Consider the following 21,194-nt stretch of genomic DNA (forward strand, 5'->3'; position numbering starts at 1 on the left):
CGCTGTAACAGCGTATCGCCACGTCCAGTTTCAGCGGCCCTCGCTGATCGTCGTCCTGGTTCATATATTCAGCAGTGCAGCACTGACTACCCGGCAATCACACCAAGGATGTTCACAACGAGCTGGCCACGGTGGTCCAGCGATGGGCATGGCACGGCTGTTCTCCGGATTCGTGCACATGCTTTTCAGTTCCAAGAGAGGGCTACACATCATGTACAATCACCCATCAACAGCCATCCTGTTCAGCTCCGGCCTCTCGTGTCGCTTTGCATGGCTTGGCCTTGCTTCAGGATGATGGCAGTCAGGGCCTCAGACATGGAGACGTTGGGGTTGTTGGCTTGTCGCATTCCCCGGAGACACGCATTTCGGATCATTTTGGGCCATAGCTCGTTGAAGAGCTGGAGTTTGGTGTTGCAGTCCAGGCTTTCTTTGACAAGCGACTGGACGACTAACTCGGCCAGCATATGTCCCAGGGTCGTTTGGTTGTGCAGTCAAGTGTTGGCACAGCTGTCAGCACTTGCACTGTCGCCATCGCCGGCCGCTCACGACAGGATACATGTCGATCCGCCCACAGCAATCGCCCAAGTGTCCCTCTGCCTCCCTCTCCCGACGTACATGAGTGCACGAAATTTCGGTGCCGGCTCGATTTCGTCGATACCGCCTTGCCTATAGACATCACCTCTTTGGTCTCGGCCCGCTCCTCTGGCGGGGATGCAGTGCCGAGTCGCCACGTCTGGCTGATGTCGTCCAAGCATTCCGCCTGATAAACCGGCAGCTGATAGTCTGGGACCTTCGAGATAATGAAATTGGGTACCTTTTCGACGACTCGGCGCAGCGGCCCTATTGATACAGAGGGTTCTTTCTTGTTTCAGTAGCGGTCGCAAGACAGAGCATCGCTGTGCATTCGAAAGACCGAGCCATCGCCCCGCTCCACAGCACAACCCGCATTTGTGAGCCGACCGGACTCAGCGCTGGCCGGTATCTTGCCATACACAATAGGACGATGCCTGCCCCTTGCAATACACTTGCAAACAAGACCGAAGCGTACCGAACTTGGCCTGTGCTTCCTCCCAGTCGGATTCGGTCACTTCGACGCCGCAGAGCCGCTTGAGCGGCAAGTGCGAAAGCCGAAACAGCGTGTAGGGCCGGAACAGCGGCAAAGTCGAGACGATGTTCTGGTCTCGAACAATGTCAAGCTCTTTGATGCCGCGCAAGACGCATAGATGGTTGATCTGTCCATGAGCGATAGTCAGGTCTGAGGTGAGCCCTTGCCTGGACTGCACCCAATTCGATCGATCAATCGTGTCACAATCCAAGATCGGCGGTGGGTTGCTCGACGAGACCCTGCCCCACAGCAGAGGAAGGTCACGTCTCATCATCAAGAATCCGGCTCTCCAAGGGGGCCAAGTTCGTCTACCTGCTTGAGTCGATTCAGCATATTGTCTGAAAACGTGAGCGACTCCAGATTTGGGAACCGCCTCAGCTTCGGCAAGACTTGCACGATTTTCGAAAAGTTCACGAACGAAAAGTGGATGGAGACAACAGAACCGTAGTCGAGGCGGTCGAGTATGGCCAGCGCATCGCCGTATCTGATGCATCCGAGTTGGTTTGGCCAGATGGAGAGAACCGCTCTTGTGAGCTGAATGCTCTTGCTCCAATCAGATGTTCATATTGCCTCGGCCACTGGGAGCAAGATATGGCAGACAGCATAGTACATACGTCGAGAGCTGCCCATTCTGGAGCTCGACAAAGGCGTTCTGCCCATCGAACAGCTTCACTGCCGGGGAGTTTCGAAAATGGGCCAAGGTCCTGACAATGAGTTGCATGGTCGCCGAAAACCCTCATAGCCCAACGACGACAGCACTCGCCCAAGTCCATCTACATCCAGCCATCCATGCAAATATCTCAACTCCCGCACAAAGCCGTAGCTCATCAGAAACCGATGCACTTGGGTACCTTCTTCTGCCGCACTTCGGCGAACCTTCCCGGCGCTGGGTGCACGCACCAGCGGCTTCGCCGACGAGATGCTTGCAGTGTCCCCAACTGCGGACGCTGCCGACACATTTGGTTGATCAGGTTTGGTGCCACTGGAGTCCTCGGCCTTTGAGCTGATGTTTGCCAGCTCGGCTTCCCATTTCCGTTTGATGTCGGCAATCACACGTTTTCTGGATCCAAAGAATTGACAGGCACACCGCTCCGTCTCAGATTCAGAGCAACATGGGCATTGGCACACCCTGGAGCGCTGATTCGTCCACCAGCCACGAAAAATAGCCCCGCCATCGCGGCTGTCGGCCAGTTGTGTAGTGCACGAGCCTGCAGCACGGAGGACTCGTTACCTCTCTTCAAGCTGAAACGTAAGCCTGTCGCTCTCGCGCTTGCGGTCTGCTTCCCGTTTTGAGATCTTTGCAGCCGCACGCCGTTCATCGTCTCCAATTCGCTTGCCGTCCATGAGTTTCAGGGTCTTCATTTTATGGATAATGAAGGGCTTTGAGTACTGGTCTTCGATTATTGGATTTGAATCGATACACAGCTCTGCGGCAAATGAGCAGGCAGAGCTGAGCGCGCGATTGCAGTCCGAGCGATCGAGAACGCACATCAGCGACTCTCGACTGCAGTGGCTGATGTCCATCATATGAAGCAGCCGCTCGTGGGCTCAGCGCGGGCTGTTACCTATCAGATGCGGAATGCGATAAATGTCCTGAATGCTGTCGAGCGACGATATGGTGTTTATGGAGAGGATCAAGCGCCGCAGATTCTGCAGGCTCGCAACATCTTTGACAAGAGCAATCTGTGTAAAGACGAGCAGCCACGAAAGAAATGGCGGTCCTGAGCGTCAATAGATGATCGCCATGTTGCTCAAGCTCCTGTCGCCAAAACAGCCACACCATATATGCCGGCAGACTGTACTCACCTGATTTCGTCGCAGATTGAGCTCGGCCACCGAGCTGAGCCCAATGAAATTGGATGCCTCGAGGATGCGGTTGTCCTCCAGGTTTAGAACACGAAGCTCGGAAAGGTGGCTGATGTTTTCTGATGAGTCGATTCACGGTGGATCAGACTCGGCAGCAGCTCGACGGGTTCGCACGGCCTTCAGGTTGGATCACCTGTCGATTGCTCATGCCCACTGCTCATGCCCACGAGGTCCATATCAGCAGAGAGCGTCGCGACGCATCTCCTTGGTCCATACTGACCTATGACCGATATCTGGTTGCTGTGGAGATCCAGGACGTCCAAGCCGTTGAGGTTTTCCAATCCCTCGATTCGACGGATGCGGTTCCTACCAAGCATGAGCACCCGCAGGTTTTGAAGATGCGACAGGCCTGATATGCGCTGCATGCAAACGACGAGTGAGACTTGTGTCTCGTACCCACCAACCCCATTCTTCGCCGCCGTGATTGTCCTGATGGGCGATGCGGCCAGCGACGGCGCCCAAAAGTGATCCAACTGCCGCAGAAGCTGCAATGGGACATGTTTGGAGCCGTCCCTGTGCTTTATCCTCGAGCTCAACCCACCTCGATGTGATTGTTGTAAAAGTCGAGAAAGACAAGGTTTCTCAGATTGGTCAGATTCTCGATCTTTGATATGAAGTTGCTCTGGTAGTTGAGAAGCCTCAGCCGCTCTTCTCCGGAGAGCAAGAGACAGGACTAAGGGGTGGGGGCGTTCGCCACAGCAACCACGCAATGGAATTAGAGTCATCGCGATTGTACAAGCTGACATTCGGGTCTATGTAGAGCTTTGTGCCAAGTACGATGTTCACCAAGATGCCGATCAAGATATCGGCTGTGCTGGCAGCGATCGCCAGGATCGAGCGTGGAGTTGGGGGGGGGCTTCGGGAATCTAGTCCGGCTGTATCATTCAGTGGGGTCACCTACGTAGAGGTTCTTGCGGTTCAGATTGAGCCGTTCTGGGTTCAGATCCTTCTCTTCGTCGGTCCGGGCAACCTTGATGGCACAGCAATGTTTACACGAGGAGTATCAGCGCCAGGGTCTCCAGAACGGTCCGGCACAATCGACCCACTCGGATTGCATTGCCTTTCGACACCGCACCTCGGGGGTAGGCTTTGTGTTTGATTTGTTGGCAAGGTTTGCCATGCCCTCGGCAATGTCGTCGTTGAGCCTCTTCATCCAGGTGCTCACAGCAGGCGGCATGATCGAGCTCGCTGCGGATGCCAGCGGCCCGCTCAGAGCAGAGGAAGTGGAGGGTGCCATACTTCCACTGCCCTGTCCTGCCTGTTGGGCCTGCAGCAGAAGCTGTTGCTGTGATTGTCCGAGGCCGGCTATGCTCGAGGATCTGGGTGCATAGATCGGCGTCTTGTATGCAGAGATGGTCATGCACGCGGCCTTGGGGGTGCTGGATGCGGTTTGTAGGCTGTGACTGGGAGGTGCGGTACTTGCTGGTTGCGATGAAGCAGGCTGGGCTGTTGGGTGGTTCGAGGCCGAGACGGCGGATCCCTGCGAGCCTGGATGCTGTTGCGACTGCTGGGACTGGTGGGCGTGAGAACCGGTAAAGGCCTTGGCGACCAGAGCACCTTGGACCAGCGGCCCACGGGCCTCATACTCCCTCTGCGTGACAAATGTCCCGCCATGCAGTCCTGGTTGCGCTGCCGGATCGGCACTCTTGGCGGCTGTTGGAGTTAGTGACTGGACAGAGACGACATGGGGAAGTCATAATCACAGCCATCAGTCTCAGAGAAGGGGAGGCGTCGATGTCGCCAAGAACTAGCGTCTAGTCAGGAATACTCAAGGCGCTCTGATCCACTTGGGCAAATACCTCAATGTGCAACGAGGGCGAAGACGACCACGCCATCTTGGTTTCTTCTGTCATTGTAGTAACGCACAAATGATAGTGAGTATCGCGGCATTGAACTGAGAGAGTGCCCGAGGGTTGGTGCGGCTGCATGCTTACGGGAGGACTTTTCGACGATCCGCTCGCGATTTGCGATCGTGTGGGTCTTGGATCGATAAAGCTTTTGCATCTGGGTTGATTTGCGGCAAGAATTTCCACAGGACCGAAAAGCAACCGGATGGAAATTATCAGGAAACAGCGGCGGAGGCACAGACTGCGTCGCCGAGAATAGGACGTTTGACGGCGTGGAGGCCGACATGGGATGTCTGTCTCGCTTGATGAGCAACAGAGTCCGAACCCGGTTCAATCGAGAGCGTACCAGCTTTTCGTTGCTCTGGGCCGTGTTGATGACGGCTGAAGTGCCGCTGTATGTGACAGTAACCTCGGCCAGCCGGCTGGGGAACAAAACACGTCGATCGCCGATTAAACGATCTGCCATGGTGCATCTGCATCTGCATCATGCGGTCCCTCGGCGGATGCGACAGTCTCTCGCGACAGCATTGAATCTAGCGAACCTGGACATCCCGCTGGTGGAGGAGGGTCGCGACGACGACGACGAGGATCTGAGGCGGCTTGCATTCGTCGTCGAGGAAGGTCGGCTCGAGGGACCGGTGCTGGTCTTCTTTGGCCGATTTGCCGAGTTTGCCGATGATGTCCGCAGCATGTCCAGGGGGTGGTGGGAAGGAAACGATATTGCAACCCGATTACAGCGGCGTTGGAGCGGGTGGATGGGCACTGCAGCAAACTTAATTTGATTAGCGCGGCTTGCGTGGGTGGTGTGGGTTGTGTGGGTGGTGTGGGTGGTGTGGGTTGTGTGGGTTGTGTGAATCAGACGGCTTTGATCAACAGCCGGCGAGCGGCGACCTGATTGGAATCATGTGTTGTGGGCGAGAGGGCATGTGGGGCCCTGATTCGCAAAGGTAATGCCAGTCACTACCAGAGAGATTCGGCTCTGGCGCCTGTCCATGCATCGCTCTGTTGGGCGGACGAGTGAAAGGGAACGCTCCAGCTATGATGTGACTGCGTCTTTACAGGCAATCCAATAAAAAACGGGACACCCGGGATTTTGACCATTCATCGAATATTTTGTTACCCAATGTTATCGCGCGCTGGCCATGACCATTCGCCGCTGGCACTCCGAGACCAGTGTGCAGGTCGATTGTGGAGACCGGAGAGCGACCGGCGGTCTTCACTCGGAGGCTGCCAAAGTGATATGTTTTATTTATTGTGGCTTTGCTTGACGCAAGCACAGCACATACTACATGTTCATGGAAACGGCTATATTGTCCCGTTTTTTTCTGAATAAAGTGTATTGGTGGGTTGTGTCTTTATTGATGGGTTTCGTCGGCGCTGCTCTTTGCTGGCTACATGATCATGCACTTGGAGTCGCCCTGCGAGTCCTGTCTCTTTGGCCTTTGCTCTGGGTGAAGGCGGCCCTGGTTTGTCTGTTCCTGCTGGTTGCTGGCATAACCAGGGTACTGCTCATAATGCTGGTCGCCAGGTTGCATATGCATGGACGCTTGGATCTGCTGGTTGCGGAGCCTAATGGCTTCGGCTTGGACACGCTCTTCTTCTTGGAGCCGCAGAGCGAGTGCCAGGCTATTGGAGAGCAGGATGAAGCACAGCGAACGAGTATCAGCCAACTAGGACTATTTTAAACCGACCGGTCCAGCGCAGTCCGAGTGCACAGAGCTGCGGAAGGAGGATGTTTGCATCGAGACGGCGACATACTCAGAATCATGGGTTGTCGTCGCCGGGCCATGCTCCCAGTTTGACTCTCCGTAGTCGAACAAGCGCTCCTGGTCGATCGAGGACTGGCTGATCTCTTGGTACGGGCGGAATTGGTCGTCCAAAAAGATGGAGTCGCCATCGACACTTGCGAGCGATTCCCAGACGACGCCTTCGGTGCGCAAGAAGCCCTGGTCCGTGACGAGCGTGAAGAGCTGGGATCGATCGTCCTTGTAGAGAGTGTAAAAATGGTTGTTGCGGAACAACACCGAGATGGAATTTGACGGGAGTGTCTCCTGCAGCAGCCTCAGTCCGTGAGGGGTGAGCTGCGATGCGCTCATTTCGAGGAACTGTTGGCAGACGAAACCTGTTTGATTGATGATCGGGCACCGGAGTAAGAACTCGGAAGTGACGGTGCCGGCATGAAGCACATGCGAGGAGGGTCTGGTGATACTCGGCAAGGAGCTATCAAGCTCCGCCATACGATCGTCATTCAAACACATTCACGGGCGCGGCTCGAATATGGCTATCCATCGGCTTTCACAAACTCGAACACTCTGCTGACCTTTATGAGCAATCTCCTGGAGCTTGGGATCTTGGGCCAGCAGCGGGTTGGTGGAAGCAATATCGGCCTCGATGACTTTCTCGACAACCTTGTTGTAGCAGCCCAGCTCGCGAACAACAATGTCGTAAAAGGTGCTGTCGCTCGAAGAGATTGTCCAGCCATGGCAGAGCGACACACCAAAGATGTCAAATAGCAGCAACGCCGGAGTCAGCTCGAACGAATATGGCGAGTCGAACTTGACGTTGACGTCGAGGCCGCGCTGGAGCAAGGGGATGGTGTTCATGACATCCTGCAGGTTGTGGGAGAAGTTGGCCAGGTCCTCGGGTAGATTCGAGAGACGGAGGTTCTGCTCGTTCTGGAGGAATCGAGGAAGCCGCAGACATTAGCTCCCGGTTTGGCCAAGCACCGAGATCCGTTGAGCGAGCTCGCCAAGAGCAAGGTCGCCAAGAGCAAGCACAAGACCGGTACTTACCGCCGCCATCCTTGTCAGCATATAGTCGCCAATGAGATCGACGAGGTGCTGGTAGGTGATTGACGGGAGGTCCGGGTGGATTTTGATGGCGCCCCGCAGCAAAAGCACATTTGCTATCGATGGCAGGACGCAAATACGCGATGCATAGACGGAAAGAATGGATCGGGAATGAGCGTTGCCATCCGTGGACACGGCAAAGAGTCGGCATAACCAAGGCGGGCACCAGCACAGGGAACATGAATGACAGTAATGATTTGCACGCAGAGTAAGATACCGACACAATGCCAACAAAGGACAGGGGCCGTTTCGGTTCTGCGTGATGATTCGCAGCGGCTTGGGATTGCCGGTGAGGACGGAGAACCAGCGGATGGGCTTGAGATGGTACTCGGTCTCGGCCGAGTCGTCAGGGGGCTGCATGCCGGGCTCGGGTGCGGGCGGCTTGGGCAGCTCTTTGGCGTTCAGATTGCCCTCGAAGACAGGACCAGGCGGGGGTTGCGAGTGAGAGGGAGCAGGCTCGGGCGTACCCAGTGGGATAGTAGCTGAGTTGTTGGGCCGAGAGTGTGCAGCGTCGTCGATAGGGCCGGATTCGGCATTGTTGGCCAGCGGTTGTCCGGGATTGCCGGGTGAGGAGAGTGCAGCATCGTCGCAGAAGGGATGGCTTGGCGATGTGGGCGTGCGGGGCAGAGGAACGCTTGCAGCAAGGGCAGTCGAATCTTCGGGCAGAGCCTGCATGGCGACGGATTGATCAAGCCGAGCAGATGCAAGCGAAGCAGCGGGGGAGGGAAGGCAGCGCGGCGGGCGGCAAGAAAATGGAGCGGGGACATGAATCTTGGCGGTGCGCAGACAGAGTTTGGGTTGGATTTGGGCAGCCAAGGGCGGCCCCGGGCGGGCAGCGATGATTGCGGTGGCGATGGATGCGATGGGATGGATGCGATGGCGATGGTGATTGCAGATTGAAGATCGGCAACATACTTTGCACATGAACAGACGGGGCAGAGTTCCGTCTGCATCAAACGTGCAGTTTGAGAAAGCCAGGGTTGAGCAACGCCATATTCGATAAAGCTTGTTCGATAAAGGCGATCGCCCTCCGAATGAACGCCATGGCCAGCACACGGTGTTTTTGGGGCAACTACATATTGGGATCTTTGGCCAATAGCCGGTTTATTATAACCCATTCGCATTATGGAGAGCAGCTGGCTGCGATACAACAGTGGTCGTTGGGGAGGCAACGAACCAGGGCCGACAGACAAGGGCTGTGGCGGTGTCTGCCGGGCGGGATGCTGGCTGGACCCAGTCGAACCAGTCGAACCAGTCGAGCCAGTCGAGCCAGTCGAGCCAGTCGAGCCAGTCGAGCCGGCCAGCTGGATCCGCCTCGGAAGAACGTGACCCGTCCACGGAAAAATGGCGGGGATTCTGCACCAGCGCGTGTCACCGTGTGTCACCGTGTGCAACAAACCCACGGCTGCTTGTCGCCTTGGGCAGCCAATGGGCGCTGCGACGCCGCTGCGCACGGTGCAGCCGCAGTGCGCAGCCACAGCCGCAGTGTGCGCAGCCGGCCGGCGCACATTATCGATCATTCCAAATTCCCATGGCCCGCCTTCCTTTTCGTGCCCTGTCTCGGCCGATTTCCCGCCCTGCTCGCTCTTCTTCTTCCAGCCACCGATCTGGCCTCATCTGCATTTCCCTCTCGACTCTGCCCTCCCGGCCCCAGCTCTGTGCCGACCATGAGCTCAGACAAGCCTGATCAGCCACCCCTCCCGTTGGCGAACCCGCCCAGCGACATCCCAGGCAACGCTGGCAAACCTCCTCGTCCTATCAAGGACAAGTTTGCCGGCCGGCCGCTGCCAAGCAACGAGCGTCCGCTGCCCGAGGATGTCGAGGGTTGGTTCTCCAAGGCGTTTTCGCTGTGGATGGACCCTCTCTTCTACCTCGGGTGGATGAGACCCATCCAGTTCTCTGACCTCTGGCACGTCCCGCCCGAGATTCAGAGCGCGGCCATCGCCAGCGAATTGCAAGTCTGTTGGCTTCGCCAGCTATCGCCGCCTGAACCCGCACAGTCGGGCAAGGATATCGGCCTTGAAGGCCACTCCCAGTCTCAATCTCTGTCCCAATTGCCCTCGAACACGTCCCTTCCGCTCATCGACGAGCCTGGCAAGGCAAAGGACCAGGAGCCGTCGCATGAGGCTCCTCCTGGCCCTTCTGCTCCTTCTGCTCCTCCCGCTCCCCCGGGCCACCTGCTCAGGGCTGCGCTATGGTCGTTTCTGTTCCGTCCTATGTTGCCGCTGGGCGCCCTCAAATTCTTTGGCGACCTGTGCTCGACGCTGTCGCCGCTGTTCATGCGCCTGCTCCTGGGCACCGTCGGTGGGTATCAGGCCAGCAGCTCGTTCCAAACAAGCACGCTGCTGATCCTTGAAGGGTAAGTGCTGCCGCAAATGCCATGCTGCTCAACCGAGACACCGCCGCGACGAATACCCAGCTGACTTGCTGTCCTCACGGTTGCTTAGGGTTGCCTACTCTGTCGGGCTCTTTGCTCTCCAGGTGAGTCGTCGTCGGGACCGGCCCCTGCTGTTTGGTTTTGCTGGCGGCCAACATGATACTTTCTTGTGGTCCTGCGGTCGGTGCTCATCGCGCTGGCGATCTCTGCTTTGATGTTGTCATCTAGTTCATGTCCGTGGTGCTCCTGAACAACTTTACCCTGCGGACAACCAAACTCGCTCGTATCGCCCGCTCGTCGCTGTCGGCTCTGATATACCGCAAGGTGCTCAAGCTGTCGACGCTGGCGAGACGAGAGTTTACGGGCGGCAAAGCCATCTCCATGACGGCCTCGGACTGCACCAGAATCGAGTCCTTTATCGGCTACGTTCACTACGTGTGGGCAACCCCCCTGCAGATCGTCATCATCTGCGTCTTCCTGGTCCTTTCGCTAGGGTAAGCTCGCTGCTCAACCATCGTACCGGACATGCCTGTGCGCTGCAATTCGCCGAGCCACGGCGTTTCTGCAATTGTCATCCGGGCTCGTTGATACATGCGATAGCGTTATATCAACATGGCCTTGCTTGCTGACCCATCGCACCATCGCCAGCCCCGCTGCGCTAGCAGGAGTGGGCGTCCTGGCCATTATGATCCCTGTGCAGACGATCCTGCGTCGAAGACTCGGGTTCCTGCGCCGAGCTGCCGCACCGATCGCGGACGAGCGAGTCAAGTTCATCCAGGAGATCCTCAACAGCATCAGGACAGTCAAGTTCTTTGCCTGGGAGCATCTGATTGTCGGCAAGATCAGGCTCATCCGCAATAGAGAAATCGCCCTCATTTGGAAGCGTGGGTGAGGGCTTGGTCTTGCTCGGCTCCTCGCCGGCCGCGCCGTCGGATTCCCTCGTCCTGATCTCGTCTGTCGCTCATCCTAAAACTAATCTGACCCTCCAATCGATGCATACAGTGTCATCCAGTCCTTCAGCTCGGCCCTGGTGTCAGGCATCCCTGTTCTGGCCGCCACCCTCTCGATTTCTATCTATGCCGCCCTGACGCCGCTCACAGCCGCCAGTGCCAGCGTTGTCTTTGCCTCGTTGTCCTGGTTCGCAAGCTTGCGTTTCCCGCTCCTGCTGCTGCCGACGCTGCAGACCGTCTACTCGGACTTTGATGTCGGTGTCACTCGAATTCAGGAGCTCTTCCTTGCCACCGAGACGGACGAGTCCATACTCGAGAGCGCCAGCACGGACTCCAAAGCTGCCTTCGAAATCTCCAACGGCAGCTTTTGTTGGGAGATCCCCGAGCCTCGCGCTGCACCAGAGAAACCAAAGAAAGGCTTCTTTGGCCGCACTCAAGCCCAAGCTGCTGCCTCTCTTGCCAACCGACCCGCCCTGCAGCAAGCCTTGGATGTCTCGTTCAAGCTCGAGGACATCAACATCAAGATCAAGCCCGGCACACTTGTCGCCATCGTCGGTGGAATCGGAGCCGGCAAGTCGTCCTTGATCAGTGCTATCGTTGGCGAAATGAAGCAAACCAGCGGACAGATGGGATGGCATGGAACCCTGGGCTACTGCCCGCAGCAGCCATGGATCCAAAATGCCACCCTGGAGGACAACATCACTTTTGGCAAGCCCTATGACGAGGCCAAGTTTGCACGCACCATCGACAGCTGCTGTCTGCAGCACGACATTGGTATTCTTCCGGATGGAGTTCACACCCAGATTGGAGAGCGTGGCATCAATCTATCCGGCGGCCAGAAACAACGGTAAGGACGGTGAATGCCCTGTCGCCCTGACTGCCGCCCATCCTGTTGCCTTGATCAACGGGCGCCTCGCTCCTGTTACTGACTCGCCTGCTTCTGGCGCCTGACCATAGCGTGAGCATTGCCCGATGCCTCTACTACGACAGCGACATTGTCTTGTTGGACGATCCCCTCAGTGCAGTGGACGGTAGGTTTTGCATGTATCCTCTCCGAGGCCTGGCGTCAATACAGCAAGTTCGTTGGTTTCTCGTTGCCTTTCGCCAGACTCGTCCGCTTGCTACAGCCGCACCTTGAGTCTCACATCCCGTCGCTGCTCTCCTCAGCCCATGTCGGCAAGGATATTTTCGAAAAGTGCATCCTGGGCGAGCTCAAAGACAAGACCCGCATCCTGGTTACCCACCAGCTCCATGTGCTGCCCCAAGTTGACCACGTTGTTGTGATGGCGCATGGCAGGATCATCGAGCAAGGCACGTACCCAGAGCTACTGCAGCTCGATGGCGAGCTCTCCCGAATCATGAAGATCTACGGCACTGGCAGCGAGACACATGCCTCGTCCGATGCCAGCAACGCAGCCACCCCTGCCGGGCCGGGCCGCCGAAAGGGCAAAGCCAAGGACTCCACCTCACCCGCCGCGGATACCACACCAGCACTCAAGCGTCGAGGTCGCGATCTGTTCCGCGAGGAAGACCGGCCTACCGGGGGCGTCGACAAGAAGATCTGGCTGGCGTATACCAAGGTCGCCGGCGGCAAATCCATCTTTGTGGTTTTGCTTGCCTTGATGATCCTTGCACAGACCGCCAGGGTCGGCACCGACTACTGGCTCGTTCCCTGGAGCACCAATCGCTTCCCATCCCTCGGGCTCGCCGGATACATTGGCATCTACTGGCTCCTGGGCTTCCTCCAGACCTTCTTTGTCTTCCTGATCTGCTTGTACTTTTCATACAAGGGCATTAGCGTCTCCAGGACGATCCACCTGCTGGCCTTTGATAGGATTCTGCATGCGCCGTCGTCGTTTTTTGACACAACACCTGTCGGACGCATCATCAATGTAAGTCGTCGTCGGTTGAGAACGTTGCCAATTGGCTGGGGTGGAGGAAGCGGTCAAGTGGCCAAGCAACCGAGCAGGGCATTGCTGCTGCATTGATTACGTCCGCTTATCGCAGCAAGCCTCTCCGGCGTCTCGTTGGAGGTCACGGCCGATGGCTGGAACGGGTCGTTTACTTATCATCGTATCTTCGACTTGCTGGCTTTGAACAGCGATTCTCCAGCGACCAAGATGCCATCGACAACTCGATCATCCAGAGCCTCCGGATGTCTTTCACCATGGGCTCGAACGCCGTGGGCATGTTCATCACCATCGTCATGGCTGCTCCCTGGTTCCTGGCAGCCCTTGGCCCGCTCATGGTGGTCTACTACTATATCCAGAATGTGTATCGCCGCACCTCCCGTGAGCTGAAGCGTCTCGACTCCCTTGCACGATCGCCCATCTACGCCTATCTGGGAGAGTCGGCCCAGGGCACGACCACCATCCGAGCCTTTGGCCGCCAGAGCGAGTTTGTGAACCACTACGATGCACTCATCGACAAGAACAACTCACCCGGGTTCCTGACTCTGTCGGCGCAGCGATGGCTTGGCATCCGCCTGGATATGATCGGCGCCTTCCTCGTCTTCTTCGCCGCCATATTGGGACTGGCGTGTCTGGGCTTCATGCCAGTTGTGCTCTACGGACTGGCACTGTCATATGCGCTCCAAGTCACAAGCGCCTTGAATCAGTGCGTGCGGCAGTTTTCCGATGTAAGTCCAGCACTCCGTCGCCTTTCCGGGGGCACTGTGTCTAATCTTGCGCGGTATCTTGACCAAGTGACATTTATGCGCCTGCGGATGCGGATGCTGCCTATGTTGCTGATGCTCGATCTCTGGGCGTCTTTGCTCGTCCCGATCCTCCCTCTGGCTCGGTTTCTTTCTTGCTTCAGACGGAGATCTCCATGAATGCAGTCGAGCGTGTCTATCACTACGCATACGAAACTCCTGTCGAAGAGCCGGCCGGAACGGCGACCCAGATGCCGCCAGAGTCCTGGCCAAGCGAAGGCAAGATCGACATCACCAATCTAAAGCTTCGGTATCAACCGCACCTGCCCCTGGTCCTCAACGGAGTGTCGCTCTCGATCCATGGTCGTGAAAAAATCGGCATCGTGGGTCGTACCGGCAGCGGCAAGTCGTCCCTGATCAACTCGCTGTTCCGGATCACCCCATGTGAAGAGGGCTCGCGCATTCTCATCGATGGCGTGGACATTCACACCATTCCGCTGAGCAGCCTCCGCAGCGGTGTGACCATCATCCCTCAGGACCCTGTTCTCTTCAGCGGCACTATTCGTAGCAACCTCGACCCCTTTGATCAGTACGAGGACCACGAGCTCTGGGATGTCCTGGAAAAGTGCCATCTCAAGGACAAAATCACCAGAATCCAGCAAGAGCTGGAGGACACCTCTGCAAAGGACCAGGGCCGAGCCGCCCAGCAGCCGGCCCTCTTTGGCCTCGAAATCTATGTTCAAGAACGAGGCGAAAATTGGTCTGTGGGACAGCGACAGCTGATGTGTCTTGCCCGAGCCATGCTGCGAAAGCCCCGGATCCTGGTCATGGACGAAGGTGAGTCGGTCTGCTGATTTTCCTGCGATAGGCATGCGCATCATTTCTGACTCTCAATTCTGTCCACCCCCTCATCGTCTCCTCGATGCCATGGCCTCGGGGTACGGACGTCGCCGATCCAGCCACGGCCAATGTCGACTATGAGACCGACCAGATCATCCAGTCCTGTTTGCGCACCGAGTTCGCCAACTCCACTCTGATCACGATCGCCCACAGGCTCAACACTGTGATAGACTACGACCGCGTCGTCGTGATGAAGGACGGCTTGCTCGTCGAGGTCGGCTCCCCGGCCGAACTGCTTGACTCCGAGAACAAGCACTTTACTCTCTTCAAGGACATGGTGAAGGAGACCGGCGCCAGCCACTCAGAGTTTTTGGCCAAGCGTGCCCGTCCCACCGAGAACTAAAGCGCTGACTGATCTCAACGAGCAGACCTCATCAAGCACCGCGATCGCTGCCGTCATCGCCATCACCGAAGCCCCCAAGCTCGGCAATCATTTTGCTACCCGGCCGCTGTAGCTTCTTTTATTTCTTTTTGTCATTCTTTGTCCTCTTGAAACGATCCAGGCTCTATGATTCAGGCCGGCGTGTGGTCCGGATATTCGGTCTGAATATATATCAGTCGTCGCTATCTGCCTCAATTGTCCAGTCTCCGAGGAGCGGCTCTGCAGGGGCTGCCTCGCGAACCTCGCTCGACACCACGCCGCAAGTGCATATCCCCAGAAACTGGCTGTAGTTGGCTTGGATCCAGGCCAGACACTTGGTGGCAGCCTGCTTTTTGGCTGCCCGACGGCTTTTATCTGTGGCGGTTGCCATCGGGACATTATGGAGGCTGACGGTGCAATCGATATGAAGGGCGCTGCGGAGCACAAAACTGGGGAGAATCGAGGGTGTTACTCGGAGACAAAATGGGCCGCCACGAAGTGCTCAAAGTAGATCATGAGGATGTTCCATATGGCGACGCCAACGACGACAACGACATCAACATCGACAACGACAACAGCGACAGCAGCGACGATGCCCAGAGGTCAAACAAACCTAAACTCCAGTCCCCGTTGGCACCCAAGTTGCTCCTCGATGCACCAGTACAGCTTCTGCGTGGGATGCAAGCATCCGACCTCGATCATGTTCGAAGGGCCGAGCGACCGTGCGGCCGAGTCCCACCACGGGCAAATCAGGGTCCGTCTCACAATGCCCCAAACCAAGTCGATGTCAAAGCCCGAGTCGACAAAGACGGCACCGAGCATGGCTTCGTACAGATCACCAAAGACTTTGGGTGCCTTGGGCAACGCCTTCCAGAAGCCTGGGTTGCTGGGATAGTGTTCGAGCTGGGCCTTGAACAGCCCGTCAAACTCGACGAGCGAGTCCCAGAGACCCGCGCTTGCGTTGGAGATGACGTTGTGCAGATCCAGTGCGATGGCGACGCACGAAAGGAACTGGTTGCTGATGAACTCGGATCGCATGTCGGTCAGATGGTGCGGTGTCAAAGGCGGATCGCGGGCGTACAGAAACCGAGTTACTGTAAAGTTGAGCACGGCATCACCTGTGGATGTGTTGGCGGACACAGGCCGACAAAATCGACCGAATCGACAGAGCCAGAGCATGTCAGACAGGCAGGGCACTCAAATGGCGCATTTTGCTCTGCAAGCGTGCGAACCTCTGCCTGGCACACGAGGCCGTGGTATGGGTGGCCAGTAGTCGACCATAAGCAGGGCCCAGTTTCGGACTATGGCAGCTCTCCAGTGCACCGGTGCATGGCTGTTCGTCCTTACCGATAAATTCGAGCCGCTCATACGAGGCAGCAGCGCTGCTCCGTCCGGCCGAGAAGCTCAACGGATTCCGCGCAGCCTGCCACATGTTCGAGCCCGAGTGTGTAAGCGCCTCGGACAAAAGGCGTAAATCCGTGAAGCGGTAGTGGATCATGTCTTCGATTTTCGAGAGCGCTTGCCGCCGATCCTCGGTCACGACAATGTGCTTTTTCTTCTTCTTCGTCAGGACCTCCTCGCGGATCTGTGCCCATTGCAGCACATACTCGGCAAAGCTTGGCCGGAACATCGAGCCGTAGAGCGAGCTGAGCAGCCGGACAGCCGCCCTCCAGTCGTACACAACCTGCGATCCGATCAGAGCCTCGACAACGTCTGCCAGCATCTTGGTCGACATCGCGACGACCTCACGGGACATGGGTGGCTTCCAGTCCTGCCGCTCCATCCTGTCGATGAGGTAGTAGTTTGCCACGCCCAGCTCGCGGCCGATGATGGCCAGCTTTTCGTTGCGCTCCATCTGGATCTTAAGAAGGTGCAGCGAGCTCTCGTCGCACGGCGTCGTTGAGAAAAAGTGCACGGCAAGGTACACTTTGAGGAAGCTGTCGCCAAGGGTCTCCAACCGCTCGTAACTCCACGGCCGATGCGCTTGCGTGCCCGTCAGAGCCGTCTGAACGCGGCTGACAGTCGCCATCGGCAGCTGCAGGACCGAGCAGATCTCCAGGGTGTTGAGTTGGTGGTATAGCTCGAGCATCAGCATCGGCAGCTTCAGGGCGTAGACGAGGTGCTGCTTCTTGATCGGCAGGATCGCGCAGAACTGGGGGATCAGAAAGGAGATGGGCGAGAGCGGCTGTGGGCGGTTATCTCGGTAGATCCTATCGAGCCGAAGCACTCTGACCAGAGGCTGGTTGGGATCGATTTCGTCCTTGGCGTGGAAGCGCTCGAGGTAGTGTTTTGCCGTGCTCATGGTGGGGTCGGCAAGCGATGTCGGCTTGAAAGGCGACAGATCGTGCTCGATCTTTTGGATGAGATAGATGCGATTCTTGTGCCGATCGTAGTAGCGGTCGACGAGGACACACTCGCTGAGCAGTGGGTCGTTGTTCTCTATCGCCGTGCGCACGCTGAACGAGGCAGGATCAAAGTCGAACGAGCGCTCGAGTTCCAGCCAGTCGATGTCGACCTCGCCCGAGACTGGGTTGTGGACAGCCGGAGCGAATAGGAAGGCAAAGTCGTCGTCCTCTTGGATGGCGTCCTTTGTCTTTCGCAAGGCATGGTAGAGCAGCCGGAAATGGAACCGCTGGATGATGCGGGTGTCTTCGGGCCTGACGGTGATGGGGCGATCTGCCGGCGAGATGCGCACGATATGCGGGCAGCCGTTGACGAGGAGGCTGAGGTCGATGGTCTGCGGGATCTGTCCGCGAGTCACAAAGACCAAAGGGCAGTGCTCAAATCGAGAGTCGGTTGCGAGCTCGGCGATTGATGCAATCCAGATTTGCTCGACACCAGACCAGGGCCGTGATGCTCCCAGACAGGACGGGATTTTGGCAGGATAGATGTCCTGGTCTGAAGCCGCTATCGGCGTGGTAAGTCCAGAGGCGGCAGCAGGAGCGACATACGTGCTGGAAATCATGGCAGCTTTCAAGGCCGTCCAGGGCAGTCCGGAATACAGACAGGGCAGATATCGACGGAAGCACAGCGCAGATGGAATGCAGAGTCGGCGGCGACGAAGCACGGATGCTGCGCGCGTCAAAGGCCCTCCATGATCGGCCAGGGGCCAGGGCCAAGCAAGACAATCCGCCAAGAGGGCAGCAGCGGATTCCACTTTGTCCCGGGCCATCGTCCACGACACGAATGCTGTTTATAAATGGCTGGTATATTCGGGCTGATCTAGAAGGCAGGCACTGCCATTCAACAGACGGGTGATGCAGCATCAGTTTGCCACAGGCGACACCATCGCACTGTATGCTCTGCGGGTGATGCTTTCCGACGCCGGCAAGAGTCGCTGCGGTGACAGCCAGACCCGGGTGCGAGGTGCATCGGCTGTGCTGCTGCCTTGCATGCGAAGCAGCTCCGATATTCGCCCCAGGAATGCCCATCTGAGGCACGATCGACAAAAGACATAGTATCGCTCAAGATACTGCAGTCCCGCGCTGACAAGCTTCTCTGCATCATCGACCAGAGCGACGACCCTAGGGTGCGAGAGCCCAAGACCAAGCTGCTCCGAAGCAGCTGCATGGATGGATCGGCATTGCTCGCGCAGGAAATCCAAAGGCAGACGAAGAGTTGACGTTGCGGTGCGATCCGGAGCAGCGCCGCAATGCACGCAAGCTTCCTGGCATTGAGTCTCGGGTTGGGATGGACTGCCGATCATCTGACAGGAAGATGCCACGGGCCGACACCCAAGTGAATTGCCGTTGGGGTTGGGTGATGGGGAGGGTGTTGCCGGGTTGCATGGTTGCTGCTCTTGGGTTGGTATTGATGTCGGGCCACCAACGTCATCGAAAGGGTAGCTGCTGTCCATCTCGTCGGCAGAATCAGTGTCTTCGATGGTGTCCATGTCGCCGTTGCTGTCGATATCTTCGTCGCTCTCCAGATCTCCGATACGATCGATCGCATCATCGACATCATCGGCATCCTCGGCATCCTCGGCATGATCAGCATCATTGATATCGTCGTCATCATCGACACCGTCGCCATCGTCAACATCATCGGCATTGTCGAGACTCGCTTCCTCTTGCTCGGCTCGCCAGGCATCCATTTCAGTAAGGACGCAGAGCGGCCCTGCCCGGGAGAGCACGGCCGAGACCTCGACCCATCGGTAGGGTCTCCGTCGTCTTAATGCGTGTGGGTGGTATTGCTGGGCAGAGGTGCTCGTGCTCGATGGATACGGCACCGGAATATGATCAGAATGCGAGAAGCAGCTTGAGCTGCAATCGTCCTCATGGGCGGCATCGGCCCTAACCAGCACTGTTCCATCAACCAAGCTGCAGTTGACTGTGAGACCGTCGGGTGCAGTTCCGCAGTGCGAGCTCGGGCATTTGCTGTTCCTGGCAGCTCGCTCTTGTGCAGAGCCAGTGCTCTCGTCGGCTGGGAGGATGCTTCTTGAGCCGGGACCATTGGGACTAGGAGTGCACGAGCCGTCCGAGAAGCTGCCCGAGTGCATCGATCTGCTCTCGAGACACTCGCACAGGAGGAACTCTGAGCCGTATCCCGAGTCGACCGGGCCGTGGGAACCCAACAGCCAGCGCATCGTAAAGCGGCAGTATCCGCCCTTGAACATGGTATCGAGTCCGCGGCAGAATTTGTGGACATCCCGCCGATGGACAAACTTCATGGCCGACTGGTTGACGATTTCATCGAGTCCGTACCCCAGGAACGACGACGGCAGAATGTGGTCGATGGTGCCAAAGGGCGTCAAGCGCAGGATACACTTTTGCAGATCTGCGTCCTGGCACATTGGCGGGGGAAGGCAGCCGAGCGGTTCGTCATATTGCTGGGCGAGCGAGCCAGGTAAGCCAGATACACCAGGTAAACCGGGCGAGCCATAGCCAGAGCTGGGCGCCGATCCGATTTCGAGGATGGTCTTCATTTGCCGGATGTCGCAGAGGAACCAGTACGTCAGTGGGTCGGATGGGCGGCGGTGGCAGCAAACGTCCATCCATATGAACTGGCCGGACCTCGTCCGCAGCTCCGTTGAGTGGACCGGCTGCCACAGGGCAGAATTTCTGCAGCCACAGAGTCGCAGGGTGATTGCCCGGCAGCACGAGGACGAATTGGATGCAGCGGCGCTTCTTGGTTGGGTCTCCGAGGAGCCCAGCGGCTTGCGGTGCAAGAGCGAGGCTTCTTTGGACGGGCAGGTGATTGACAAACTGCAACGGCGACCGATGCCGTGATCCAGGCAGCGATTCGGGGCTATTGTCTGCGAGAGAGCCTGGGGCGAAGGGACGTCTTGCGGCGAACAGGTCGAGGGAAGCACGCAGCCCAGATCAACCCCGGCGAGTTCGGCTGCAGAGTAGTCCGCCAGCCTCAGTAGCGGACGGCTGGCAAACACAATCTTCTGGTCGCAATCGGTAACGAGTAGGTGCGGAGATCTCAGGACGCACTGCAGGTCAAGCGAGCGACAGAGTCAGCGTTGTTCTGGTGCCGAATCTTGGCTATCGGCAGAGCGTCGCAGGCGGGAGAGAGGGTGGATGCAGGTCTCACCACGGCATTGCTGCGTCCGTTGCTGCATTTCATCGGCATTACGACGGACAAGCGGGCTGGGTGAGGATGAAAGTGGGTTGTGGGCAGAGTATTTGATCAACGATCAGATAGGATCGGATCGGGCGAGAATGGCGAGGGCAAGGCTGAATTCTGGGTCGTGGGGCTTGGTTCGGTTGTTACAAAGCTGCAATCAGCTCGGAAGCAGAATGATGCAACTGCCAGGAAGGTGGAGGACGGGCAACCGAGGCCGGACAAACGCAGATTCGGACGCCGCAAGGACCTCATTCCTGATGGCAGCTGGCAGAGCTGGCCGACGTCGGGCGGGGTCCAGCAAGCCATGCGTTTAAACAGACTCGACGACGCAGCAGTGCTTCTGTGCAGTAATGGAGCCCCGGTGCAGTCGCATGGCAAAAGGCCCGCGCTCTCATGGCCCCGAACGATGCCGGGGGCAGGGACTGCATGTGAAAGGCCGGGCATGATCGGACCAGAATCGGCGGGGGTCTTCTGCAAGCCGCCATGCTCCACACCGATTCGAGTCGTCGGCGCATTGGCATTCAAAAATCGATGCCACGCCAGTTACGGTTGGCTCGGCTATCCTTTGCTGTGGTCGTTCAAGCGTTCAGGGTGTTCAAATTTGTATTTTCCGATCGAGCTATTGGTATTAAACTCACAAAAGGAGCGCGGCTTCGAAGCTGAAGCAAATGGAGTGGAATGGAATGAAATGAAGACAGGAAGAAATCCCAAACAA

General features: G+C 57.4%; 5 protein-coding genes across 5 annotated transcripts; 1 reads left to right on the top strand and 4 right to left on the bottom strand.

Annotated features, from left to right (window-relative positions):
* Positions 1-23: 23 nt before the first annotated feature.
* BJ171DRAFT_598127 (uncharacterized protein) lies at positions 24-5,284 on the bottom strand (the record flags this gene model as incomplete). Its single annotated transcript, XM_053114814.1, has 16 exons — positions 24-448; positions 616-840; positions 1,049-1,277; positions 1,418-1,589; positions 1,720-1,777; positions 1,957-2,165; positions 2,337-2,532; positions 2,671-2,788; positions 2,912-3,030; positions 3,192-3,330; positions 3,513-3,644; positions 3,873-3,941; positions 4,047-4,640; positions 4,771-4,817; positions 4,906-4,975; positions 5,165-5,284. The coding sequence occupies 16 exons, from the start codon at positions 5,282-5,284 to the stop codon at positions 243-245; spliced, it is 2,703 nt and encodes a 900-aa protein (XP_052968024.1). The 3' UTR covers positions 24-242.
* A 786-nt stretch (positions 5,285-6,070) lies between these two features.
* BJ171DRAFT_567232 (uncharacterized protein) lies at positions 6,071-8,398 on the bottom strand. Its single transcript, XM_053113457.1, has 5 exons — positions 7,889-8,398; positions 7,611-7,723; positions 7,139-7,493; positions 6,577-6,940; positions 6,071-6,444 (listed from the first exon to the last, which is right to left on the bottom strand). Exons 1-5 carry the CDS (start codon positions 8,340-8,342, stop codon positions 6,210-6,212), a joined length of 1,521 nt encoding a protein of 506 aa, XP_052968025.1. The 5' UTR covers positions 8,343-8,398; the 3' UTR covers positions 6,071-6,209.
* Positions 8,399-9,267: 869 nt separating this feature from the next.
* BJ171DRAFT_55423 (P-loop containing nucleoside triphosphate hydrolase protein) lies at positions 9,268-15,141 on the top strand. The gene is made up of 10 exons (XM_053113071.1): positions 9,268-10,026; positions 10,115-10,148; positions 10,273-10,538; positions 10,693-10,932; positions 11,047-11,841; positions 11,952-12,025; positions 12,162-12,886; positions 13,096-13,632; positions 13,812-14,484; positions 14,607-15,141. The coding sequence occupies exons 1-10, from the start codon at positions 9,335-9,337 to the stop codon at positions 14,888-14,890; spliced, it is 4,320 nt and encodes a 1,439-aa protein (XP_052968026.1). The 5' UTR covers positions 9,268-9,334; the 3' UTR covers positions 14,891-15,141.
* Positions 15,142-15,511: 370 nt separating this feature from the next.
* Positions 15,512-17,873, bottom strand: BJ171DRAFT_473955 (ribonuclease III domain-containing protein; the record flags this gene model as incomplete). The annotated part of the gene is made up of 2 exons (XM_053108723.1): positions 15,512-16,002; positions 16,256-17,873. The coding sequence occupies 2 exons, from the start codon at positions 17,871-17,873 to the stop codon at positions 15,512-15,514; spliced, it is 2,109 nt and encodes a 702-aa protein (XP_052968027.1).
* Positions 17,874-18,096: 223 nt separating this feature from the next.
* On the bottom strand, positions 18,097-20,061 carry BJ171DRAFT_500167 (uncharacterized protein). The gene has a single exon (XM_053110556.1). It carries the CDS (start codon positions 19,899-19,901, stop codon positions 18,174-18,176), a length of 1,728 nt encoding a protein of 575 aa, XP_052968028.1. The 5' UTR covers positions 19,902-20,061; the 3' UTR covers positions 18,097-18,173.
* Between the last annotated feature and the right edge of the window lie 1,133 nt (positions 20,062-21,194).

Source organism: Polychytrium aggregatum (genome assembly GCF_025602895.1).
Source record: "Polychytrium aggregatum strain JEL109 chromosome Unknown BJ171scaffold_13, whole genome shotgun sequence".
In the NCBI taxonomy this organism is placed as follows: Eukaryota; Fungi; Chytridiomycota; class Chytridiomycetes; order Polychytriales; genus Polychytrium; species Polychytrium aggregatum.

Coding starts and splice junctions, on each gene's coding strand:
- BJ171DRAFT_500167 (XM_053110556.1), bottom strand. CDS start 19,901: ATGGACGTTTGCTGCCACCGCCGCCCATCCGACCCACTGACGTACTGG.
- BJ171DRAFT_567232 (XM_053113457.1), bottom strand. CDS start 8,342: ATGCAGGCTCTGCCCGAAGATTCGACTGCCCTTGCTGCAAGCGTTCCT. Junction 6,941..7,138: donor CCAGGAGATTGCTCATAAAG/GTCAGCAGAGTG, acceptor TCAATCAAACAG/GTTTCGTCTGCCAACAGTTC. Junction 6,445..6,576: donor ACGACAACCCATGATTCTGA/GTATGTCGCCGT, acceptor GCTCTCCAATAG/CCTGGCACTCGCTCTGCGGC.
- BJ171DRAFT_55423 (XM_053113071.1), top strand. CDS start 9,335: ATGAGCTCAGACAAGCCTGATCAGCCACCCCTCCCGTTGGCGAACCCG. Junction 10,539..10,692: donor TTCCTGGTCCTTTCGCTAGG/GTAAGCTCGCTG, acceptor CACCATCGCCAG/CCCCGCTGCGCTAGCAGGAG. Junction 12,887..13,095: donor CTGTCGGACGCATCATCAAT/GTAAGTCGTCGT, acceptor GGCTTTGAACAG/CGATTCTCCAGCGACCAAGA.